The sequence below is a fragment of the Oryctolagus cuniculus genome, chromosome 11, assembly GCF_051225735.1.
Source record: "Oryctolagus cuniculus isolate XC-2025 breed Fujian yellow rabbit chromosome 11, ASM5122573v1, whole genome shotgun sequence".
NCBI lineage: Eukaryota > Metazoa > Chordata > Mammalia > Lagomorpha > Leporidae > Oryctolagus > Oryctolagus cuniculus.
In genome coordinates this window covers 11,230,725-11,254,029 of record NC_142877.1, presented here as the reverse complement: position 1 = coordinate 11,254,029, position 23,305 = coordinate 11,230,725, and the positions used below count along the sequence as shown (strand labels likewise).

At 51.3% G+C, this 23,305-nt stretch overlaps 1 protein-coding gene, 1 long non-coding RNA gene and 3 other non-coding genes across 6 annotated transcripts in view; 4 read left to right on the top strand and 1 right to left on the bottom strand.

The window, feature by feature from the left end:
- ZNFX1 (zinc finger NFX1-type containing 1) overlaps positions 1 to 20,270 on the bottom strand; it is a 26,779-nt gene extending 6,509 nt beyond the window's left edge. The window contains exons 1-10 of the mRNA XM_051844938.3: positions 19,874 to 20,270; positions 18,138 to 18,252; positions 13,165 to 14,973; positions 9,969 to 10,100; positions 8,574 to 8,722; positions 7,752 to 7,901; positions 5,350 to 5,464; positions 3,431 to 3,678; positions 1,773 to 1,912; positions 307 to 461 (exon numbers count right to left, since the gene is read on the bottom strand). Of these exons, the coding sequence (XP_051700898.3) occupies positions 307 to 461; positions 1,773 to 1,912; positions 3,431 to 3,678; positions 5,350 to 5,464; positions 7,752 to 7,901; positions 8,574 to 8,722; positions 9,969 to 10,100; positions 13,165 to 14,973; positions 18,138 to 18,198 (2,959 nt within the window). The 5' untranslated portion in view covers positions 18,199 to 18,252; positions 19,874 to 20,270. The remainder of the gene's footprint in view (positions 1 to 306; positions 462 to 1,772; positions 1,913 to 3,430; positions 3,679 to 5,349; positions 5,465 to 7,751; positions 7,902 to 8,573; positions 8,723 to 9,968; positions 10,101 to 13,164; positions 14,974 to 18,137; positions 18,253 to 19,873) is intronic.
- Positions 20,264 to 23,305, top strand: LOC103352391 (uncharacterized). 2 transcript variants are annotated; one of them, XR_016215790.1, is made up of 6 exons: positions 20,264 to 20,552; positions 20,824 to 20,913; positions 21,934 to 21,990; positions 22,257 to 22,308; positions 22,509 to 22,608; positions 23,149 to 23,305. It is a non-coding gene; the product is annotated as an uncharacterized LOC103352391 (long non-coding RNA). The 2 variants fall into 2 exon arrangements; XR_016215791.1 differs by having other exon boundaries at positions 20,412 to 20,552; positions 20,707 to 20,913.
- LOC127491241 (small nucleolar SNORD12/SNORD106) lies at positions 20,669 to 20,759 on the top strand. The gene has a single exon (XR_007919827.2). It is a non-coding gene; the product is annotated as a small nucleolar SNORD12/SNORD106 (small nucleolar RNA).
- On the top strand, positions 21,774 to 21,862 carry LOC127491242 (small nucleolar SNORD12/SNORD106). Its single transcript, XR_007919828.3, has one exon. It is a non-coding gene; the product is annotated as a small nucleolar SNORD12/SNORD106 (small nucleolar RNA).
- Positions 22,062 to 22,153, top strand: LOC127491240 (small nucleolar SNORD12/SNORD106). Its single transcript, XR_007919826.1, has one exon. It is a non-coding gene; the product is annotated as a small nucleolar SNORD12/SNORD106 (small nucleolar RNA).

The window sequence follows — 23,305 nt, the reverse complement described above, 5'->3', positions numbered from 1 at the left end:
GACCTGGAAGAAGCTCCAGGCTCCTGGCTTTGGATAGGCGCCAGTGCAGCCATTTGGGGAGTGAACCAGCAGATGGAAGAAGACCTCTCTCTTTCTCTTTCTGCCTCTCTGTAACTCTGTTTTTCAAATAAATAAATAAATCTTTAAAAAAAAAAAAAGAGTTGCCAAAACATGGGTTGCTTTTCATGGTATTTCCCTCTAATCTACTACAGAAGCTTCTCTTCACACACCCTAGATAATCTGACAGGACCTTGGGACCAGAAGCGAACTTGGCTGGAGCAGATAAATTTCCCCACACTTGCTTACCTGTGGTCGTCATTCCTACAACCTGGGCATCTTTCAGGATGTGCAGGTCTTCCTGGAGTCTCAGCTCCGCCATTCTCTCTGCTGATGAGCGGTACTGCCGTTCATGGCTGAGGATCTTGCGGCGCGTGTCGGCCTGGTACATCTGTAACCACAGCCTGGAGAACAGGAAGAGCCAGGGCCGGGAAGGCACACGCTTTAAGAAGGCGGAGGACACCCTTCCGTGCGCTCAGCGTAGGTGAACCCCAGACCCTCGAGAATGTACAGGGCACAGGTGGGACAGGAGGGACCCAGTCGTACAGAGACTCAAGAGTCTAAAATGCCCAGGGAGATACGCGGCGTGGTCAGGGGCAGAATAAAGAACCAAAGCAGAGAATAAGGGACTTCAAAGCTTCAGGGAAAACTGCTAAGTGCCCTCCATCCGCTCTGCCGGCGCCTCCTTCCCTCCCCACGGGTGAAGTGCCATTTTCCTTCACAAGGAAAACAGACGATAACACTAACCTGCTGTCAGAATGTCTTCCAGCTGCTCTGCAGGTAAACCCACACTCCTCACCTGAGCTGCACCCGGCCCCACCTGCCCCAGAGTCACCTCCCTGCCCTCCTGAGTCACAGCGGCACTGGCGGCCTTCCTTTAATTTCTGATCAGCTGTGGTCTCTCGCCCACCTCCGGCCTTTACTGCATGGTCCCTTCAACTCTGGCTGCTCCCCGGCTCCCACTGGACCTGACAGTGCCTATTTTTCTTGCAGATCTTGCCTCCAATGTCACTTTCCTGAGTGTCTCAGACTAGCTCAGACCTGCGTAACATCCTCTATACTTCCTGTTCTCTCCTTTTGCTTAGTATTTATGCCCATATGTAACTTTATGCTTGAGGAATTACATGACTATTCTATCTCTGGATAGACTGCACGTGGAGTTATGTGACTGTCCTGTCTCCCTGGTAGACTGCACGTGGAGTTATGTGACTGTCCTGTCTCCCTGGTAGACTGCACGTGGAGTTATGTGACTGTCCTGTCTCCCTGGTAGACTGCACGTGGAGTTATGTGACTGTCCTGTCTCCCTGGTACACTGCACGTGGAGTTATGTGACTGTCCTGTCTCCCTGGTACACTGCACGTGGAGTTATGTGACTGTCCTGTCTCCCTGGTAGACTGCACGTGGAGTTATGTGACTATCGTCTCCCTGGTAGACTGCACGTGGAGTTATGTGACTGTCCTGTCTCCCTGGTACACTGCACGTGGAGTTATGTGACTGTCCTGTCTCCCTGGTAGACTGCACGTGGAGTTATGTGACTATCGTCTCCCTGGATAGACTCCACGCCCCATGAAGGCAGAGCAAGGAGCTGCTCTACCTCATGGCTGCATCCCGAGCACGCAGCTCAGCAGTGTGCTCAGTCAAGAGCACTGCTGAAGGTCTTGGGGGCGGGGGTGTTCTGGGAAATCACAAGGGCTGCTCCGGGAGGGGCACGGTACCTATAAAGCTGCCAGCGGGAGTTCAGGTCCAGCTGCCAGACGTCCTGGACTTCATTGGCCTCAGCCTCAGTCATGGTGTTCAGTTTGCGAAGCTCAACCTTCACTTTCTTCTTCATTTTCCTTTTCTGGTTGCGCTGGGTCTGCAGACATCAAAACCAGGCAAGATGCTGTCTGAGAAGTGCACCCAGTTCTAAGCCCAGGCAGGGGCCATCTCTGACAGACCTCAAGTCACAGGGGGTCAAACCGAGGCTACGCAGCCAGTCCGCCTGGGCTCAAAGCCCCATTCTAGCTGTTGCTAGGTGGTGAGAATAAGGCAAGAACCTCATTTCTATATGCCTCAGCGTCCTCTTCTATAAAATGAGGGAAGCACCTCCCAGAGGGGTTGCTGGCTTGACAGAGGAGTCAATGTGCCCACATGGAAAACACACAGTGCCGGTGCTAGGCATCACTGGACCTCTATGACAAACTATTTCTCATTCTCAAAACATGCATGTTCTGTACAGGGTGAGGGCAGATCTCTGCACGAATGCTGCGGGACTGATGCTGAACAACTGGTCTGCTCAAATGGTCCTAATACTGTCATACCCACCTGGTACCTTTATCGAGCGGGTGACAGGCACCAGTTATGAGGAAGTGCTCTCCCTTGGCTATCACCAAGTCTGAGGTCATGTGAGAGATGTCACCACAATAAAGGCCTGCCCAGCTTCAAAACCAAACAAACCAATCCCTCCTGATGGCACACGGCAGAGAGGCATCCAAGGACTGGGATCAGACTCCACCCACCACACTGGACTGAACTGAACTAGGGAGCAAGGCTGGCAGTCAAGTGAGAACTGGATTCAAAGCTGCTTTGATGCTGGGGGAGTCCCGGCTGCTCCACTTCTGATCCAGCTCCCTGCTCATGTGCCTGGGAAATTGGCAGAGGATGGCCTAAGTGCTTGGGCCCCCACTGTGGGCGTGAACTAGTGGACGGAAGACCTCTCTCTCTCTCTTTCTCTCTCTCTCTCTCTCTCCGTTTCCCCCTGCCAAGCCTCCCTCCCATGTAAATAATTAAAAAATAAACCTTTAACAAAAACCAAAGTTGTCTTTGAAAGTCCCTAAAATCATCAGCGGGATTTGTAAACTGGCCTTCTGGGCATCCATGTTCTCGGTTGTCATACCAACAATACATGGGAAACTCTGATCACTGACTGATGAAAGCAGCAGAGGCAGGTCTACAACTGAGTGTTCCACCCGGCCCAGAGGGCTCGCTCCATTGTTCTACTTTAGTCTTTAATGTTTTAAAGCAAGTTCACAGACCCACCCATGGTTGAGAAGGTAACAACCCTGAACACAGGAAGCAATGAGACCATGGCCGTCTGAATTCTTCTAGCAGTTGCAGAGTAGCACTTGGTTACTCACTTCCTCTTTCCATGTTGGCATTTTTTGCTGAGGCCCCTCTGAAGCTTTCTATAACCTTGGGAATTAGATTCACACTAGGGTTAGGCTGAACATGGGCACACTCTCTAACTGTGAGGATGAAGTGAATACACTGTTAACAGAAGTGTTCAGAACACTCAGGCCTGTTCTAGCAGAGTCCAAACCACATCACGTGGCAGTAATAACACCTGTTTCCCATTCTGTTGGGGCCCTCAGGAACCCAGAGGAAGTGCGTTTACCTCCCACTCTCCTGTGGCTTGGTCCTGTCCAGCTGCTGTCCCAGGGCCATAGTGGTCCAGTCTCATAGCCAGAAGCATCTTGGCCAACTCCTGGTCTGCCCCATTTTCTTCCTTCTTCCGCCTCCGGGGCCTTATCACTTCCTCCTCCTCAATCACTCGGTCCGCTTGAATCAGCTCGGCCTCCTCTGCAATTTCAATCAGCGAGCCCTCCTCCTCGCCTTCCTCCTCCTCTTCCCCTTCTGCCTGCACTGAGAGAGGAAAGCAGACAGGACAGGGATGGTGGGAGAGGGCACCTAGAAGAGCTCAGAAGTGTGAAGACCTTCTCGAGGGGTTTAGTGACTCCCTCTGGGGAGGGAGATTGGGAGGAATGAGAGTCAGGGAGGGAGGCAAGGTTCCTTGTATATTTCTTTGTTATGTGTTCTAGATCTTATAAATCAGACAAATGTACACCTTTTTGACAACAGTTTTATATGTATCACAAAGGAGGTTATAAAATAATGTAAATATGCAATTTGAAGGATAAAAATACATAAAATGAGCATACAAGTACCTTGTACTCAATTTCAGAAGGAGAAACCTATCATAGTTTTTGAAGACTCTTGTGGATCCTTCTAATCTGAATTTTGTGTTACTCATTTTCCTTTTTAAAAAGAACTTGGGGCTGGTGTTGACACAGCTGGTAATGGCACCACACTGGCATGCCATAAGGGCACCATTTGTGTCCTGCTGCTCCACTCCTGATCCAGCTCCCTGCCAATGGCCGGGGAAAAACAGTAGAATACAGCCCACCTGTTTGGACCCTTGCTACCCATGTGGGAGACCCAGATGAAGCTCCTGGCTCTTGGCTTCCAGCCCTGGGTGTTGTGGCCACCTATGGAGTGAACCAGTAACTGGAAGCTCTCTCTCTTTGTCTCTCCCTCTAACTCCTTCTTCAAATAAATAAATATGTCTTTAAAAAAAAAAAAGAACAAATGTGCCCACGTATATGCTGCATCTCTCCTTTTAAACGACACATCTGGTATATGTCTTCCTGGAACTCGCCTTTCCATTCAGCAGGTGCAGAGATTTCTATGGGGATGGCGTGATGCACTCCTTTTCAGCTGCACGGCATTCCATTGTCTATGTAGACTCTAACTGCCCCATCCACTGCACAAACACGGATGGGTATTTGAGTTCTGTCTGTTCTTCCGTCACAAAGTGACCGTGCCAATGTATGTCCCCAAGAGGGCTGTATTACAGTCCCCTTGTGCTATGTGAGGGGCTGTAGCAAACTTTAATTTTTGCCAGCCTGGTGAATGTGTAATAGTATCTCATTGTGGTTTTAACTCCTTTCTGTCCATTCTACGGTCTTCTGCTCTACCAGCTGAGCTACCCAAGAGTGCACTTGAACCCTCCCTCCTTCCCTTCCTTTTTAAAGATTTATTAATTTATTTGAAAGGCAGAGTTCAGAGAGGTAGAGGCAGAGAGAGAGGTCTTCCATCTGCTGGTTCACTCCCCAGATAGCCACAATGGCTGGAGCTAGGCTGATCCGAACCAGGAGCCAGGAGCTTCTTCTGGGTCTCCCACGCAGGTGCAGGGGCCCAAGGACTTGGGCCGTCTTCTGTTGCCTTCCCAGGCCATAGCAGAGAGCTGGATCGGAAGTGGAGCAGCCAAGACTCGAACCAGCACCCATATGGGATGCTGGCACTGCAGGCGGCGGCTTTACCTGCTATGCCATAGTGCCAGCCCCTCAACTCCTTTCTAATGAGCACGTTTTCCATGTCTACTGACCAACAGGATTCCCATTTTGCGTGATGTGCCCACTCAAAGTCTTATCTGTTTTCTTAGCCGCTATTTGTCTTTCTCTGATGGATTTATAGCTCTTCATACATTCTGGACCTCACTTTTCAGCCTGCGCTCGGCAGGCACGCACTTCTTACCTGTGCTCTCAGGTCCTGCTGGGGCAACGTTCTGGGTGAAAGAACCGACACCCAGGCCCAGCCACTCCAGCATCATGGAATGCTTCCAGTGCTGGCAGTAAGTCCACTCACTGTCCTGAGGAAGGAAGAATCATGTCAGGAGGATTCTGACAACCAGTGGAAGGGTGAGGTCTCCTCAATTGGTCGAAGTCATTCCCTAAAACCCAGAGGCTGTGGAGCAGATGCTGAGCCTCGTGCTTAAGACAGCTGCCTCCCACATCAGAGCATCTGGGTTTGCTTCCTGGCTCCAGCTCCTGATTTCAGCTTCCTGCCGAAGTAGATCCTGGAAGACGGCAGGTGACGGCTTGAGTAGCTGGCTCCCTGCCACCCACTCTGGGAAACCCGGATTGTAGTCCCAGCTACTGGCTTCAGCCCTGGCCCAGCCTCAGCCATCGTGGAGATGTGGGGAGTTAATCAGTGGATAAGAGCTTACTCTCTCTCAAATACATAAAATAAAAGTTTACAAAACAAAAACATTACTATTAAATGCTTTAAAAAAACAGCCATTCAGAGATCACAAATGGGCATCTCTTCAGCAACTGGAACATTTAATGTGATTTGTGTGGAATTTTTAATTTTTTTATTTTTATTTTTTTTTATTTTTGACAGGCAGAGTGGACAGTGAGAGAGAGAGACAGAGAGAAAGGTCTTCCTTTGCCGTTGGTTCACCCTCCAATGGCCGCCGCGGCCAGCGCGCTGCGGCCGGCGCACCGCGCTGATCCGATGGCAGGAGCCAGGAGCCAGGTGCTTTTCCTGGTCTCCCGTGGGGTGCAGGGCCCAAGCACCTGGGCCATCCTCCACTGCACTCCCTGGCCACAGCAGAGGGCTGGCCTGGAAGAAGGGCAACCGGGATAGAATCCGGCGCCCCGACCGGGACTAGAACCCGGTGTGCCGGTGCCGCTAGGCGGAGGATTAGCCTAGTGAGCCGCGGTGCCGGCCTTGTGTGGAATTTTTAAAAAAGATTTATTTTTTAATTTATTTGAAAGGCAGCATTACAGACAAAGGAGGAGAGACAGAGAGAGAGAGATCTTCCATCCACTGGTCCACTCCCCAAAAGCCACAAGGGCTGGGGCAGACAAAAGCTAGAAGTCCAAAGCTTTACCTGGGTCTCCCACATGGGTGGCTGGAGCCTAAGCATTTGGGCCGTCCTCCAGTGCTTTCCCAAGTGCATTAGCAGGGAGCTGGATTGGAAGTGCAGCAGCCGAGTTTCAAACCAGTGCCCACATGGGACGCTGGCATTGCATGCAGAGGCAACACCTGCTACACCACCACGCTGGGCCCTGCATGGGATTTTAAAAATCAAAATTTCCAGGCTCTCCAGACAGAATCTGGAGCTATGGCAACAAGAAGCCTGTATTACCGAATGGCAACAATGGCTGGGGCTGAGCTGCTGCCACTTCTTCTCCAGTTTCCCCCAGTCTTCCCACTTCCTAAGGTTTCACATCCAGACTGCTTCAGTTATTTACAGAACCTGACCGGGGCCAGCGCTGTGGCATCTGGCATCCCATATGGGCACTGGTTCAAGTCCCAGATGTTCCACTTCCAATCCAGCTCTCTGCTGTGGCCTGGGAAAGCAATAAAAGATGGCCCAAGTCCTTGGGCCCCTGTACCCATGTGGGAGACCCGGAAGAAGCTCCTGGCTTCAGATCGGCTCAGCTCTGGCCACTGTGGCCAATTGGGGAGCGAACCAGCGGATGGAAGACCTCTCTCTCTCTCTCTGTGTAACTTTGACTTAAAAATAAATAAATAAATATTTAAAAAAATTAAGAGCCTGACTGACTCCTTGAAGGAGTCTATAACCTTGGAAATCACCAACCCAATGATAACAGTGCCACCTTTTCACTGGGTTCCTGGCCACATGGTCTCGGTTAGTTCTCATGGCAGCTTTCTGTAGCAGGCAAGATTCTTCCCTGTTTGATGCTGGGGATCACACTGTCCCAAGTCACACAGCCAGACTGCAAGACCCCGGTCTGTCAATTCCCAAGCTCTCTGTATGTGCTGGATTGCCTCTGATTATGGTTTTGTTATTTCATTTAAAAAACACAGCATACTTATTAAAGTTATAGGTTTATAAATATTACCTTGTTTATTCAAGTAATAATCCTTAAGAATTAAGTTGATCTATAAGATGTTGGGTATTTTTTGCAAGTAAAATTTACAAATACTGACAATTTCATTATGGTTCAACTTCTTGCTGTTATTACTTCCACCCTGTAACAGGGGAAACAGACACGGACAAATTTGCCCAGGACAAAGCCAGGGTTCAACTCGGCAGGCTGGCTGCCTCTCGTCACCAGCGGGTACTTCTCCCCGAGGCAGCGCCAGACCCGGCAGCTGCGGCTCCCCTCTGGGGTGAGTCCTACCTGCGCTGGTCCGTTCATCAGGCTCGCCCAGTGGTGGGGGGCGATGTACTTCTCCAGGTACTGCTCGCGCAGGACACCACGCATCGTGCACTCCAAGGTCTGCGCCCCCTCATGCAGCTCCTGCTCTGACTCCTTCATCTGGGTCACGATCTGCAATCAGAGAACCTTGGCTCCAGCTCTCACTGCTGTGAGCACAGGGAAGAAATGAGGGGGAAATATCACTCCCCAAAGTCAGTCCTTGCCTGGAGGGAAAACAAAGCCAAGACAGGAATAGCAAGAAGAGAGGATGGACACGTCAGTGAGCAAGCCAGTAGCCCAAGGCACATCAGTGTGTTCTTAGAACCCAAGGAAGAGGATCTGAAACGTCTAACTGATAGAACAGGCCAAGGGTCCTGTGGCAGAGGCATCAAAGCTTCCCAGAATGTGTGCTCTTCTGCTCCACGACGTAAGAACTCGGGTTTCCGGTCCAGCACTCACTGCCCAGCTGAACAACGGTAAATGGGCTGGGAGTTACGAGCACTGTGGGTGAGCCGGCGGAAGTGGCCTTAAGGTCCTATTACGAGCACTGTGGGTGAGCTGGCGGAAGTGGCCTTAAGGTCCTAGCAGGGGTAGGGGGCGGCGCGCCCTTCTGCATGTTTTCTCCATCTCAGGAGGGCAATGGTCACGCTGTACAAAGGGATTAGCTAAATAGAATGCTGGGCGGAGCCGGGCCTTCAGAGCTCTGGAAGCCTCCGCCCCGACCCTGGGCTGTTTGTGCAGAAAGCCACTGCTGTCTTGTAGGTCCCCGGGGGCTGCCTCAGACGTGCCGGAGCGGGGACTCACGCTCATGTAGGCCCTGCGCAGGTGCATGGGCAAACTGCGGCGGAATTCCCGCTTGTTCCTCAGCTCCCTCAGAGTGAACTGCTTCAGGATTTCACTGTTGCTTCTTCCGCCTACACGCACGATGCTGGTTTTTTGACACTTGTAGATGCCTGTGGAGCAAAGCAGAGTTTTGCAGGGTTGAGAGGAGCTAGGTTGCATTCTCAAGGGAGAGCTATATTGCCTCAGCCGGACCCTTAGGGAACAAACTTGCACTTACAGCAAGCTTAGCCTATTAACGAGCAAGAAGGCCACGGGAGGACATGGCCAGGGGAGTGCGCGGTACAGTGCCCACGAGTGCAGGCTCTGCAGCCAGGGAACCTTGGCTCCAGCTCTCACTGCTGTGTGCCTGGGCCAAGGTACCTGAGTCTCAGTTTCTCTGTGATTTGGAGACGGCAGCACCTTCACAATAGAGCTGTCGTTGGATAAATGAGAGTATGTCTCCGTAGCTTCTAGCCAGGGGCCAGTACACAGCAAGCTCTTGGTAAACATGACCTGCTATTCCCTGCAGGTTTACTGATGCTTCAAAGTTCCAGGCTTGTGCCTGGTTCTGAAGACATAGCAACCTAAACACAGACTCAACTCCTGATTTGTTCTCTTGTCTCACAGCCCAGCAGAGAAGATACTCATAAAACAGTTTCTCACAATACTGGGAAGTGCAAGTACTTAGCACCTGATGCTTCAAGTGGGTAGCAGGGGACCTTGCTTAATCTGGGTAAGGACCTATTCTTGAAGACCTAATATTTAAACAGGGACTCGGAAAACAAAGATTTATCTAGGTGAAAGAGGGGTATGACGTATGGAAGATAATGTTCTTGGAAAAATGAAAGGTACTCATATTCATTAACACAATTAGTATTTTCTTAAGTGCCTGATAGTGCCAGGATCTGTGACTACAGTAAGGAAACAGGCCCAAGCCTCACAGTGTGAGTCGTCTACAGTGGAGACACATAAAACATACTGCACAAAAAGAAAAAACAATACAAAAGGTGGCTTAACTTTGTGACGTCTGGGGGCAACAGGGAAAGTCTACCTGGAGAAGAGAGACCTAAGGTGCGACCTGAGGAGTGAATCAGAGCCAGCCAGGCTGGCTGAACTCCAGCTGAAGGAAGAGGGCGAAGGGAGAGGCAGGGGAACAGAATGGGGCAAAGGAGGAGTGGGAGCAAGTCAAGTACGGGGGGACAGTACTGCTGGGGTCAGGAAGAACAGGGGAGTGGCAGGAGATGAGGTTCAGAGACAGACTGGGAGAGTCCCCCGGGGCGTTCTAGGTTAGAACAAGGACTGCGGAGTTTGTTCAAAGAGCAACAGAAAAAGCTACAGAAGACGTTCAACTGTCACTGTCCCGTCACCGAACGCTACCTTCCAGAAACTGGTCCAAAGCATGGTTGGTGTAACACACGACCAAGATGGGGAACTTCTGCAGGCTGATCTGCCACACAGACTCGTTGGTTAGAAGGGCCTGGATAATCTTTAGCCCCACATAGGTTTTGCCTAGAAAATAAGGAAAATGGAGTTAAAAATTTCAGACATTCCCTAAAAGGAGTAATCACTTAGAGCAAAATCTTTCTTTTTTTAAAATTATGTTGAGGTAATGCATCGAGATGGCACCAAACCCCAGCGCCTGAAATGGGTGTGGTACAAGAAGCCCCCAGCCCCTGCCTGTGTTCCCGGTCCCCTGTGGAACTCCCCAGAGCTCATCTTTCTACGCTGTATGCAGACAAACAAATATGAATGCATGTTTTCAGTCTTCCCTTTTCTTTTGAAAACACAAATAGTATTTACATACAAATAGCCTGTTCACATTGTTCTATACCTTGCTTTTTTCCACTTCCTGTATCTCAGAGGCAATTCTCTATTAGTACACCAAAAGAATCCCCCTCACCTTTGTTTTAGAGTTCTAAAGCCGTTTTAGCTAATTTCTGATTTGTGGACATATATAAGTATATTGTTTCCAATTTCACACGGTAATTTTATTTTTAAAAGGTTTATTTTAGGGGGGGCAGCACTGTGGCGCAGTAGGTTAATCCTCTGCCTGTGCTGCCAGCATCCCATATGGGCACCGGTTCTAGTCCCAGCTTCTCTTCCGATCCAGCTCTCTGTCATGGTCTGGAAAAGCATGACCCAAGTCCCTGGGCCCCTGCACCCATGTGGGAGACCCAGAAGAAGCTCCTGGCTCCTAGCTTCAGATCAGCTTAGCTCTGGCTGTTGCGGCCATTTGGGGAGTAAACCAGGGGATAGAAGACCTCTCTCTGCTTCTGCCTCTCTGTAATTCTGCCATTCAAATAAATAAATAAATCTTTAAAAAAAATAAAGAAAATGGGGAAAAATAAATATATGTAGGCATTTGCCTGAATATTCACAACATACAGAGGTATTCAAAAAGTTCATAGAAACATCTATTATGAAAAAACTGTAAGGATTTCAAAAATTTTTTTAAAGTTTAAAAATATATTGATTTTTCATTTGAAAGGCAGATGGACAGAGAGAGATCTTCCATCCACAGATTCACTCCCTAAATGCCCACAATAGGTGGTGTCAGACCTGGACAAAGCCAGGAATCCACAAATCCACAATTCAATCCAGGTCTCCCACATCGGTGGCAGGGACTCAAGTACTTGAGCCATCAGCTGTCTCCCAGAGTTAGCATTAGCAGGAAGTCAGAATTACTGGTAGGAGCATAAACAGATACATCTTTCCCCTTCCCTTTTCTTAAAGCCCTTAAAACATCATTTTAAATTATGCAGATTTTCCTTTATACAGGTGATTCTTATCAGAAAGAATTCTCCATTCTGGTATACGAAATTTTTTTATCCTGACTTGTCATTACTTTAATAGTATTTTAAAGATCTCTTCCTGTTCCCTTTGTTGTTGTTGTTACAATTTAATTTAACATACCTATCATAAATATTAATTTCTTACTTTTGGGGGAAAATCTGCAGAAATAATAAGCAGAGTACCCAAAGATACACACATATAGAGATACAGATGTATAAACATATGGATACTTACTATAGCACTATATATAACACCAAAAGGAAAAAATTATGATACATTCAGACTCCAGAGTATTACGCAGGCATAGTAAAAAGAATGATGTCCATCTCTAACCATGACTATAATGTAAAGACTGTAAATATGTACATAACATGTTGCTGCATTTAAAAAATTATAGACCAACACACAGAGCATGATCCTATCTTTGCTACTAAGTCACAGAAAAAGCATACGTGTACACGTGTGAACATAAAAATCTGCAAACAGATACTTCAGCGTGAACCTTGGAGACCTGCTCCAAAGGCACACATCCAGGTACTGACAGTGGTTACTATCCTGCAGACATTAGAGTGGCACAAGAGGAAATGGGGTGGTGCTGGGGCATGGCTGGCTGAGCTGTCGTCCCACGAGTGCCGGTTCCCACTCCAGCTGCTCCACTTCCGATCCAGCTCCCTGCTAATGCACCTGGGAAAGCAGCAGCAGATGCCCCAAGTGCTTGGGCCCCTGCACCCACGTGGGAGACCAAGATGAAGTTCCTAGCTTCCGCCAGGTCTGGTCCCTAGCATTGCAGTCATCTGGGGAGTGAACCAGTGAATTAGTGGATGGAAGGTCAGTCTTTCCCTTTTTCTCTGTAACTCTGTCTTTCAAATAAATAACCAAATAAATAATCCACTGGTTCACTCCCCATATGGTCTCAACAGCTGGAGCTGGGCTGATCTGATGCCAGGATCCAGGAGCTTCTTCCGGGTCTCCCATACAGATGCAAGAGTCCAAGGACTTGGGGCATCTTCTACTGCTTTCCCAGGCCATAGTAGAGAGCTGGATTGGAAGTGGGACAGCCAGGACTCGAACCGGAGCCCTGGGATGCTGGTACTGCAGGCGGTGGCTTTATCCACTATGTCACAGTGCCAGCCCCTAATAAATAAAATCTTTAAAATAAAAACGGTGCTTGGTATATAGTGCTATTAATATTTGATACTATTTAATTAAAAATAATATAAAATTGAAAAAATTAATATACTCGTTATGAAGCAGAGATAATGAGTCTTCCCTAAGTTTGACCTCTAGCAACATCTTTTTTAAAAGATTTATTTATTATTTATTTGAAAGGCAGTGTTCTAGACAGAGAGTGAGAGACAGAGAAAGAGATTTTCCAGGCACTGGTTCACTCCCCAAATGGTAGCAATTGCTGAAGCCAGGGGCCTGGAACTCCACTGGGGTCTCCCATGTGTGTGGCAGGAGCCCAAGTACTCAGGCCATCCTCCACTGCTTTCCTAGGCACATTAGCAGAAATCTGGATAGGAAGTGGAGCAGCGGGGACTGGAAGGAACTCAGATACGGGGTGCTAGTGTTGCAAGCGGGGACCTAACCCTCTGTGCCACTTTGCTGGCCCCTCTAGCAGCCTTCCCGAGTCTTCTGGGTTTGGTGTATCACTGTGCATGCCAATGGTTCCCATGGGAAAATCACTACGAGCAGCTACTTGATGAGACATTCTATTTAGAAACACAGTATCCAGCCTATCTCAAGGCAAATGTCACAGGCTTGAAAAGTTCTGTCCTACCTGTTCCAGGAGGTCCTTGAATGATGGCCAGCTCCCTTGTGAGAGCGAACTGCAAGGCTTCCATCTGGGAGTCGTCCAGCTTCAGGGCTTCTTTGGAGGGCCACTGGCCAGGGTCCAGGATGTTAACTCTCGCATGGCTCAAGGCCTCAGGGCTCCTCAGAGAGTCCCCAGTGACTGAGGGGTTCTCTATTAAGGGGGTAAAATCGTATCTGCCCCCCATCAGCAAGTATCTGGGCTTTTCCACGTGAGAGTCGCACTGCACGATGTTCCTCTGGAAGGGCACATCCTCCTCCTGCACCTCCTGGAGCCCCTCCAGGACATGCCTGTAGGCCTCAAAATAAGCTGTGGTCTCCACCATCAGGAAAGAGTCCGAAGGCTGGACCTCGGCGAGCAGCTGCTGGCTCTGCTCGTTGAAGCCGAGCTGCACAATCCCTCGGCACAGGTCTTCGTGCTCCCGGTTAGATACAGTGGCAAAGAGGAATGTTTCAAAGTTGTCCTTGGACATGCACACCAAAGACCCATAGAGCAGCCGCTTGGAATTCTGCCAGCGAACAAACTTCAGTGGTTTTGTGTCAAACTGAACCTTGTAGACGATGCCTGAAGACGAGCACACAGGCGTGATAATCCTGGCATCGAAGTAGATTCGGATGTCGTCGAACTTCCTCCTCCTCAGGCCCTGGTCTTCAAAGCTTTGCAGAAGCTCCAGAATGCCTTCCCGTAGGGGTCTCACAAAGTCTTCTCGCAGGAGTCGGAAGTGGGTATCCAGGTAGACAGCCGTGCTGTCATATTTTCCAGAAATGATGTTGGGCCGAAGGAAGGGCCTCTCGTCCAAGTGCACTTCATTGTAGGTGGGGTAAATGGGCACGGTCCGGTAGCCCTGCACGTGGCCTTCTGCTTCAGGCTGCACTAGAGTGTAGGTGTCCACTCTTAAAGTGCCCTCTCGTCTTTTCTCCTGCAGGTGTTCAACGATGGTCTGCACCTTTTCCAGGTTCTTCTCTGTCTCCTCCTCTATGTCCACACCAGAGGCTCTCAGCGCGTTCAGGGAAGCGGGCAGGAGGGAAATGAGCATGGACGTCTCCTGCACAGAGCTGGCGGGGAAGACGCTGACAAGGTCCTGCAGCAGGGAGATGATGTTGCTCAGGTGTTCCGGATACTGGTTTCGCACGTCGGGAAGGGGCTCGGTGATCATGCCGACCACGTAACCGGGCAGGCAGACTTTGAGGAATTTGGAGTTCTTTAATATGCCCAGCACGTGCAGAATGCTCTGGCGGTCCATCCTGGAGCTGCAGGCCTTGCGCAGGACTCGGCAGATGAGCTCCAGGAAGCTGGGTTTCATGGAGGAGACAGACAGGAGCTCCTTCAGCCCTGCGCTGGTGGCCAGCGTGATGACCACCTCGGAGGCGTCCTTCTGAAGCAGGCTTTCGAGAAACTTATAGCCCAGCTTCTTCACCTGCTGCGGCTGCTCGGCAGGCTTCTGGCCGGGGGGCCGCCACTGCTGGAAATTCTCACTGAACCACGGGGGTCTGCGGTTTCTACCCTCCTGGTTGCCGTTTCTCCGCCTGGCGTCATTTTCCTGACCATGTCTTTGGTCTCTAGCTTCATCACTGGGATGCCCCTCCTGGTTCCTCCTTCCCTGATGTGGGTTCCTGCCCATGGCTGCAAACCTCTCTTCCCTTTGCCGGTGAGGAACGGCAGGGTTGTTGGCCCTAGGGTGTCTTCCAGGGTGGCTGGCTCCTCCTCTGAGAGCATTGGCTGCTGGGTTATTGGCCTGACTTCTAGGTCTATGTGGTAATTCTCCATCCACAGGCCCTAAACACAATGGAAACAGAGGGAAAGCATAAGAATCAAGGGCAAGGAAACCCAATAGGAAAAAATGATCATGCTCTCATTTTCCAAAATAATCCCTTTAAGGAGCTCAATTTTTACTGAAGGAGAAAAGGATTTCCTACCGAGTCATGTTTTAAAGACTATTACTGCGGCTGAACAGATGATGAAAATAGTGTTCTCCCCAAAGGACATAAAAGGGAAAAGGAACCAGCACCTCTGAGTGCGTAACACATACTGGAAAACAGACGCGTACTGTATCTCATTTACTCTTTCTGAGCTGGTCTCAGTTTCAGGGGTCACACAGATGAGCTCTTGCTTCCAGTCTCCAGCCAGTTCCAAGTAACAGTCAGACACGGGTTTCAGGGCCAATGAGCCCTGGTTCAAATACTGGCTTGGTCACTTTTTCACTGTGTAACCTTAGCCAAGTTCCCCCAGTTTCTATGCTGTGGTAAAGATTAAATGGGGCCGGCGCTGTGGCGCAGTGGGTTAACACCCTGGCCTGAAGAGCCAGCATCCCATATGGGCGCCGGTTTGAGACCCAGCTGCTCCACTTCCAATCCAGCTCTCAGCTGTGGCCTGGGAAAGCAGTAGAAGATGGCCCAAGCCCTTGGGCTCCTGCACCCACGTGGGAGAAGTTCCTGGCTTCAGATTCTGCACAGCTCCGGCCGTTGTGGCCAACTGGGGAATGAACCATCGGATGGAAGACCTCTCTCTCTCTCTGTCTCTCTCTCCCTCTCCTCTGTGTAACTCTGACTTTCAAATAAATAAATAAATCTTAAAAAAAGATTAAATGTTTATACACTGCTTATTATGGGTAATGTATAGCATCTGACACATTGAAGCAAGGAACACCCTCCCGACTCTGATTCTGCTAAACATTTACCATAATACATTTATCAAGTGGAATAAAACTATGAAGGAAAAACACTACCCGACTTTGCCTAACGTCAGCAAATGCAGTTTGAATGGGAAAGAGGAAGGTGTGGCTTCCTTTACCAAGATATTTCTGAGCTGCAGACTGTGAATCAGGAAAACGAAACTCACATTTAGAGGCAGGAAACCGAAAAGTGAAACCTAAGTTCTCTTCCCTTCTGCAGCCTGAGTTCAGCCTGCCGGTCCTGACTGTCACGCTCACGCGGGAAGCCGGGGGCGGGGACGCCCTCACTGCACAGGGGCCAAACTCCTGCTGGATCTGCTGCGCGTTTCCTAAGTGACCTTGCCCAGTATACCCAAGTCCAGTTTTTCTCACTTTCCTTTCCTCTCCAATGGACTCTGGAGCTGACCAAACTTAGCAGAATAACATGGGCATTTTAAAAACAAACAAATAGGGCTGTACACAGTGATTTAATGATAGAGAATGCTCTAAAAGCTGTAAATGCACATTATTTTTGAGATGGTCATATCATTTCTGGACATCAGATGCTAAGTCCATTTATGTGTAGTTTCCCATTTTGTACTCTGTAGAGAAAATGTTAATGTGACAACATAAAGGAATATATGGTAAAATGTAACTGAACTCTTAACTTTTTAATAATTGCTATGTTCATATTTACTTTTCAAATTCCCAAAATACAGAAGTTCTTCTTTTAATATTTTGATTTGATTACAGTCTTGGGAGAGCAGAAAATTCTAACATTTCTCCTTCTTTCAACATTCATACAGCTCACAAAATACAGTCAGAGTTGTTCCTCAACTGTAACACAGCTACAACTTAAGAGGACACGCTGCAAACTGGATGGAACACGGGAGCTGTTTGCTCAGACGTTCTGAGCACAGTGAGTGCCTGCACGGAAGTCGCTCTGCTTTGACGGCTCGGACTCTAGACCTGCGCAATGCAATACAAAGCCGCTGGCCACACGTGGCTACGAATCATGCAAAATGTGGCTAGTCCAAATTCATTTGTGTAAAATTCACATGGAATTTTTAAGATTTAGTATCAAAAAATTAAATATTTCATTAAATGTTTCTACTGATAACATTTTTAAAAAAGATTTAGTTAGTTATTTGAAAGTGTTACCAGAGAGAGAAAGAGAGACAGAGAAAGGAGTCGTCCATCTGCTGGTTCACTCCCCAAATGGCCTCAACAACCAGGGCTGGGCCAGACCGAAGCCAGGAGCCAGGAGCTTCTTCCAGGTCTCCCACAAGGGTGCAGGGGCCCAAGGACTTGGGCCATCCTCTGCTGCTTTCCCAGGAGCATTAGCAGGGAGCTGGGTCAGAAGTGGAGCAACTGGGACTTGAACTGGTGTCACTATGGAATGCTGGTGTTGTACGCTGTGGCTTAACCAGCTGCGCCACAGCACCAGTCCCTATGGATAACATCTTAAAATAATAACATTCGAGTATTTGGGGAAACAAAAATATTATTAAAACTAATTTTCTGATAAAATAATAGCATTTTGGGGCCAGTGCTGTGGTGTAGCAGGTAAAGCAGCCACCTGCAGTGCTGGCATCCCATATGGATGCCGGCTTGAGATCTAGCTGCTCCACTACCAATCCATCTATGGCCTGGGAAAGCAATAGGAGGTAGTCTAAGTGCTTGGGCCTCTGCACCTGCATGGGACACCTGGAAGAAGCTCTTGGCTCCTGGCTTTGGATCAACCCAGCTCCAGCTGTTGTGGCCATTTGGGGATCAAACCAGTAGATGGAAGACCTCTCTCTCTCTGCCTCTGCCTCTCTGTAACTCTGACTTTCAAAAAAAGAAATAAATGAAATTAATCTTTTTAAAAAAAAGATAGCATTTTGATATATTGGGCTAAGACACCAGAATAAACTTCATTAAATGAGCATTAAATTTGAAAAATAAATTTCATCTTTTTCTTACTTTTTAAAACGACGCTACTAGAAAATTAAAAATCATGTTTTTGCCTTGCATTTCTGTTGGACCGTGCTGCTCTAGACCAAAGTTGTTTCCCTTTCTGGCATCTTATTACTGTTGTTGCTAACGCGAGCTGCACCCACTCAGCAGGTCTCTTAGGGAAAGAGCAGGGCTGCCTGTTTTTCAGTCATTCATGCTGTAGCTAAGGACTAAGTTAAGCTTTCCTGGAGAGATACAGGCAATCTTTGGTGAGCCTGCGCGTTCATAGGGAACCTGACGCCTTCTCTTACTTCCAGAATCTGCTTCTCTTGAGCTAGGAAACCTCGCTCACCTCTTTGGTTGGTATGGGGATTCCTGGGCCTGGCCTCCAGCCGAGGTCTTCTGTCCTCCATGTCTGCGTCACTTGAATTCCTCCAAGTTCCCGTGGCTTTCAGTTCTCCGGGACACTGCACAGGGTGAGAATCAGCACTGCTCTTGAAACACAGCCCCTAACAGCAGAAGCCGAGCACCAGGAAGCCTGTCCTGCTGCCTCTGCGTTTTAGCGACTTATAACTAAGAGTAAAATGCAGAGCTAAACCACAGGCACGAGTGCTCAATGCTGTGGGGCCCAATTAGGATGGAGAACATGAAATGCACAATTTCGGTGATCTCAAGTGTTCAAATTCCCCCTTCTTGGGGGTAGGAGGAGGAGCCAATTCCCACTCAAGGGGTGTATGCTGTTAGCTACGTTACTGAAGCAGTTACTAGGTTTCGGTTTCCTCTCTCATGAAGCAGACAACTAATGTCGCCAGGGCAGAAAGGAATGCATAGCTGTCAATCCAAAACCTTGCACTTGGCCCCCAACCTGGCATGTACGCCACACTGTGCTCCACAGCTTGGGGAACCCTATGGTTTGCACATAATTAGTGAGCAGTTAGCCTCATCCTACTCTTGGGAACACAGCCAAACGAAGGAGCCCTCCACTCCACTGAATCAAGACAAACAGAGTGCATGTTTCAGTACAGGAGGCTTCCATCACAAGGCCTAGCATCTACAAGAACCAGCTAGCAGCCCCCAATTCTTCTCCTTTCTCTGTCTCAACACGGGTCCTACAAGAGTACCAGGAAGGAAGCCCCCTAAAGGGAACTTCTCAGTCCAAGCCCCCGCATCACAAGGGCTGGGACCGAGGTGACTCAGGGCTCAGCGAGGCTTTTCTGAGAGTGTCCCCACTGAGTTCTAAAATATTCACGGCCGGAAACTGCGAATGGGTTTGGCATTATACGAGGGGCGCTTCTACCCTCACCAGAAAAAGGAGCCGGGGCTCTCCCCTGGGGCTGCCTCTTCCCTCATCTTAACCCCCGCAGGCTCCAACACGCGGAGGCTCTCTTTTCTGATTTTTAAACATTTTCAGAGGGGGAAATCCCTTCTTCCTCTTGCTGAAAAACATTAAAACGGGCCCAGAAAATTCCTGGCTTAGAAGCGACAGAAGACATGTTAGGAAGAGCGGACCAGAGAGAAACAGGAAACGCACGAAAACAACAGGCTAAAGTGGGTTTTTTGATGATTCAAGGCCTAAGGGGCACGAAGAGGAAGATGAGTGACGGTCACGCCGGTGCCGGGGCGGGGGGCCCGGGGGGAAGTCTCCAGGGTCCTGAGGGGCCCGGGCACTGCCGGAGGTGCCGGGGCTGCGGGGTGGCGGCCTCGGGGCGCGGGGGGCGCCATCCCCAGGCAGCAGCAGGGCACCGGGGGCCCAGAGCTGGACTCGGGCAGGGGCGGCGGGCGGGGTGCTGAGCGCGCCCGGCACCAGACGGGGGTGAGGACCAGGGGGAACCCCGATAGCGAGGCCGGAGGCAGAGGCGGGGAGGTGCAGGGGGCGGCGGCGGGGGGCGCGCAGGGGGGAGGGCTGGGGCCGAGGGCCGGACAGCGGCTCCGGGGCTGCGGGGTGTCACGGGCGCTGGGGACAGGAAGATGCCGAGCAGAGGCGCTGGGGGCACCGGGGCTTCCGAGGCGGCAGTGGCGGAGCGGCTCCGGGCGCCGGGGGTCGCGGGAGCGGCCAGCAGGTGCGGGGCTGGGGCAGGGGCCACTCACCCGTCTCCGGCGCGTCCTCTCGCCGCCGCCGGCTGAAGCTCGCGCTCCGGCCCTGGCTGGTCGGCGGCCCCGCCCGGCGCCGCGCACTTTCGGTTTCCGTTCCCCGCAGGCTCTGGGCGGGGCGAGGCGCCGGGCGGGCGGCCCGGAGGAGGAGGAGGAGGGGGCGGGGGCCGGGCCCCGGCAGCGGCGCCACAGCCCCCCACCCCGGCGGCGGCTGTCGCCTCAGCTCCCCCCAGCGGCGGGGCCGGCGGGCTCCGGAGGGCGCGGCTGAGGGGAGGGGACTGCGGGGGGCGGGCGGACTGGGCCCAAGGCCGTCGCGGGCCTCAGTCGGTCCCGGCGGACGGGGGACCCGGCGGGCGGCTTGGTGCGCTTGAGGAGCGACATGGCGGTGAAGCCGAGAAGCCCGGGCGGCCCGCTGTGTCCAGAGAAGGGGGCGGGGCTAGACGCGGCCTTGCCGACCATTAGAGCGCTGCGCGACCCGGAGACTACATTTCCCAGGGGGCCCCGCGCGGCGCGTTTCGAGCCGAGTGCGCAGGCGCACGAAGCTCTATGATTATATAAGGGCGAGCCTCGTCCCTGCCTGTCCTTTCGCGTCGGTGGCGGTTGGCTCGCGGTTGCCCTGTAGCATCGTGGTCTCTCGCACGATGTCTCCCAGTGTCGAAGCCCCGCTTTGTGTGTGGTGAGTGAAGGCCCCGCTGCGCTCCATCTTTACCCCGGCCGTCTCGTCGACTCTGCGCAGGTCCCCCCCGTCTCCCCTGGGGTCGCCCCAAGGCCGCGGGCGGAGGAACTGGCGCGGCTGGTGTACATGATGACCTCACTTTTTTCCCCGTCAGATCGGCCATGCTGAGGTCTCAGAACGCTTGCCAGTTGGTTCTGATACGCCAGCCGCGGAAGGCCGCGCTGGTCGGCTCTGGGCGTGGGGAGATGGCGACCGATCCCTTCTCTCGTAGGTCCGAGGGGACGGCACGGACGTGGGAGGCCGGAGTGACCTGGGCTTGCGCGGGAGCGCCAGATGCGGGCCTCGAACCTCGGTCTGCAGGGTAAGCGTGTCGTGGGGACACGTGCTTCGCGGAGCTCCCTCCGGGGGTTAAACTGAGCATTGGGTAGTTGGTCCTGTTGGGGTCGTCACTTCCGGAGTGAGGAGTCAGCGGTTCGCCCCCGGTGTGTCCCCGGCCCCGCACTTGGGCACCCACCGTCTGCTCCGGCGCGCTAGCAGGAAGCCACGTCTGGAGCGAGGGCCCGGAACGTGAGCCTGCACCCTGATGAGGCGGGGCCTGCAGGACCGGGGGCTTGGAGCTGGCTCTGGTCCTCCACGTAGAGGTTTACTGATTGCGACGGCAGAGGTGCGGAGGTCTTCCGTCCACTGGTTCACGTCCCAAATGACCGCAGCAGCAGAGGCTGGGCCAGGCTGGCGCCAGGAGCTGCGGCCGTGTCTCCCACGTGGCTGCAGGGCCCAGATCTTGATGCTTCCCAGCCACATAAGCAGGGAGCTGGATAGGAACTAGCAGCCATGTGGGAAGTGAAGTAGCCTTAGAGAAGTGGTGTTTAAAATCTTTAATGCCACTTTTTTAAATTTGAAAGGCAGTTACAGAGAGAGGTATTCCACCCGCTGGTTCGCTCCCCAGTGGCTGCAATAGCTCTGGCTGAGCCAGACCGAAGCCAGGGGAATCTTCCGGGTCGTCCATGTGGCCGCTGGGGCCCAGAGACTTGGGCCATCTTTGATCAGGCATCTAAATTTCTCTGCACTCGTGCAGCAGTGAGGTACTTCTAGGGTGTGCTGTCTGTGGACGCGGCCCTGGAATGTTCTCGCCTTAGCCAGAGCCGTTACTCGGACAGTGGAAGCTCTGACAGCAGAGGTTCCGAAGTGGTGTGGGGCAGGAGCGTGCCCACCGAGCTCCCCGCTGGCGTGTATGATGACTGGATTTTTCCCCGGCAGATCAACCGTGTTGATCTACCTTCTCTAAGCCAGTTTCTGTCTGACCCGCCAGCCTCGGCAGCACGCCGGATCCTGCCGGCCCAGGCGCTGGGGTGACGGCAGCTCGCCTCTGTTTTCTTCGCAGGTTTGTTCTCGGCGGACGCCATGCTTGGGATGGACCTAGGTGACCCCTGTGGGGAAGGTAAGTGGAGCCCAGATGGCCCTCAGCTCGGGGATTGCCTCCTGGGCGTTGTACTCGCCCAGACTCACGCGGCCCTTGCAGGTGATGACATAACTTTTTTCCCCATCAGATCGACCCTGTTGATCTAACTACACGATTAGCCAGTTTTGTCTGATGCATTGGCCACACAGGAGCTCTGGTCCTGCTTCCCTGCACTCTAGTGTGGGTTGTGCTGGCTCTGGGTTCTTCTGCTCAGAGGTCATCTTGGCTCTGTCCTCTCCCTACAGATCAGGAGTCTGTGTGGCAGTGCGTCGGTGTCTGATCTTCGTCCTGTAACAGGTGAGTTCGCTGCTTTCCGCCCTCGATCCCATAGCAAGGTGATGTGCACCCTAGGGCCTATAAGGAGGTCACCTGACAGTCGGGATTCAGCTGATACTTGTTACATACAGACCTTCAAGTGTGTAGAAATGAATGTTTTCTCAGTGGATCAAATGTGTGGTTCCCTCGTTACTCAGGGTCTCACTTTCTGAAATTTTTAGGTGAAAGGCAGATGCCAGCGGCTGGGGCCAGACTGCGCTGAAGGTGGACACACCAGCAGGAGCTGGACTGGAACGTGGGCCACCACACCTGTCCCTGCAGGTATGGCAGTAGTTGAGATTAGAAGTGTTGACCTCAGACGCGTTATAAAATAGTTCTGTAGTCACAGTGCTGGAAGGCAGTTTGAGGAAAGATCCACTGGTTCACTCCCCAGCTGGCTGCAGCAGCTGGAGCCGGGAGCTTCAGCTGGTCTCCCACGTGGGAGGCAGGGCCCAGGCTAATGCAGGGAGAATGGATAGGAAGTGGACCAATGAGGACTTGACCCATACGGGATGGTGGCTTTATCCACTGTGCGTTTTGGATGTCCATGTTCTTTTGTAGCTGCATTTAAATTTAGCTTATGTATTGGGAATCAGAGAAGATCCTATGGTCTGTCATTTTTAGTTGTCTAGATTTTTCTAACCCCATGTTACCAGGAAAAACTCATTTTTAGGTCAAGATAATTAAGTACAATGTTCAAGGTGCAGAGTGATGTATGCATCTGCCTTGTGGGTGGACTTTGTCCAGAAAGCTCCATGTCCCTGACACGTAGTCCCTAACGAGCACAGTGCAACCACTGATGGCCACTGCTTGTGTTTCTAGAATGTGCTGTGAAGCCGCCGCACGAGGCCCCTGACCTGAGCCTGAGGAGCAAGCTCACCCCCGCTTCGCAAGGAATCTGCGTTATCAGACTTGGGAGAATGTCTTACCTCTGTAGCCTGTTTGGAATGAAACAATAAAAATCTTTAAAAATTCTTAA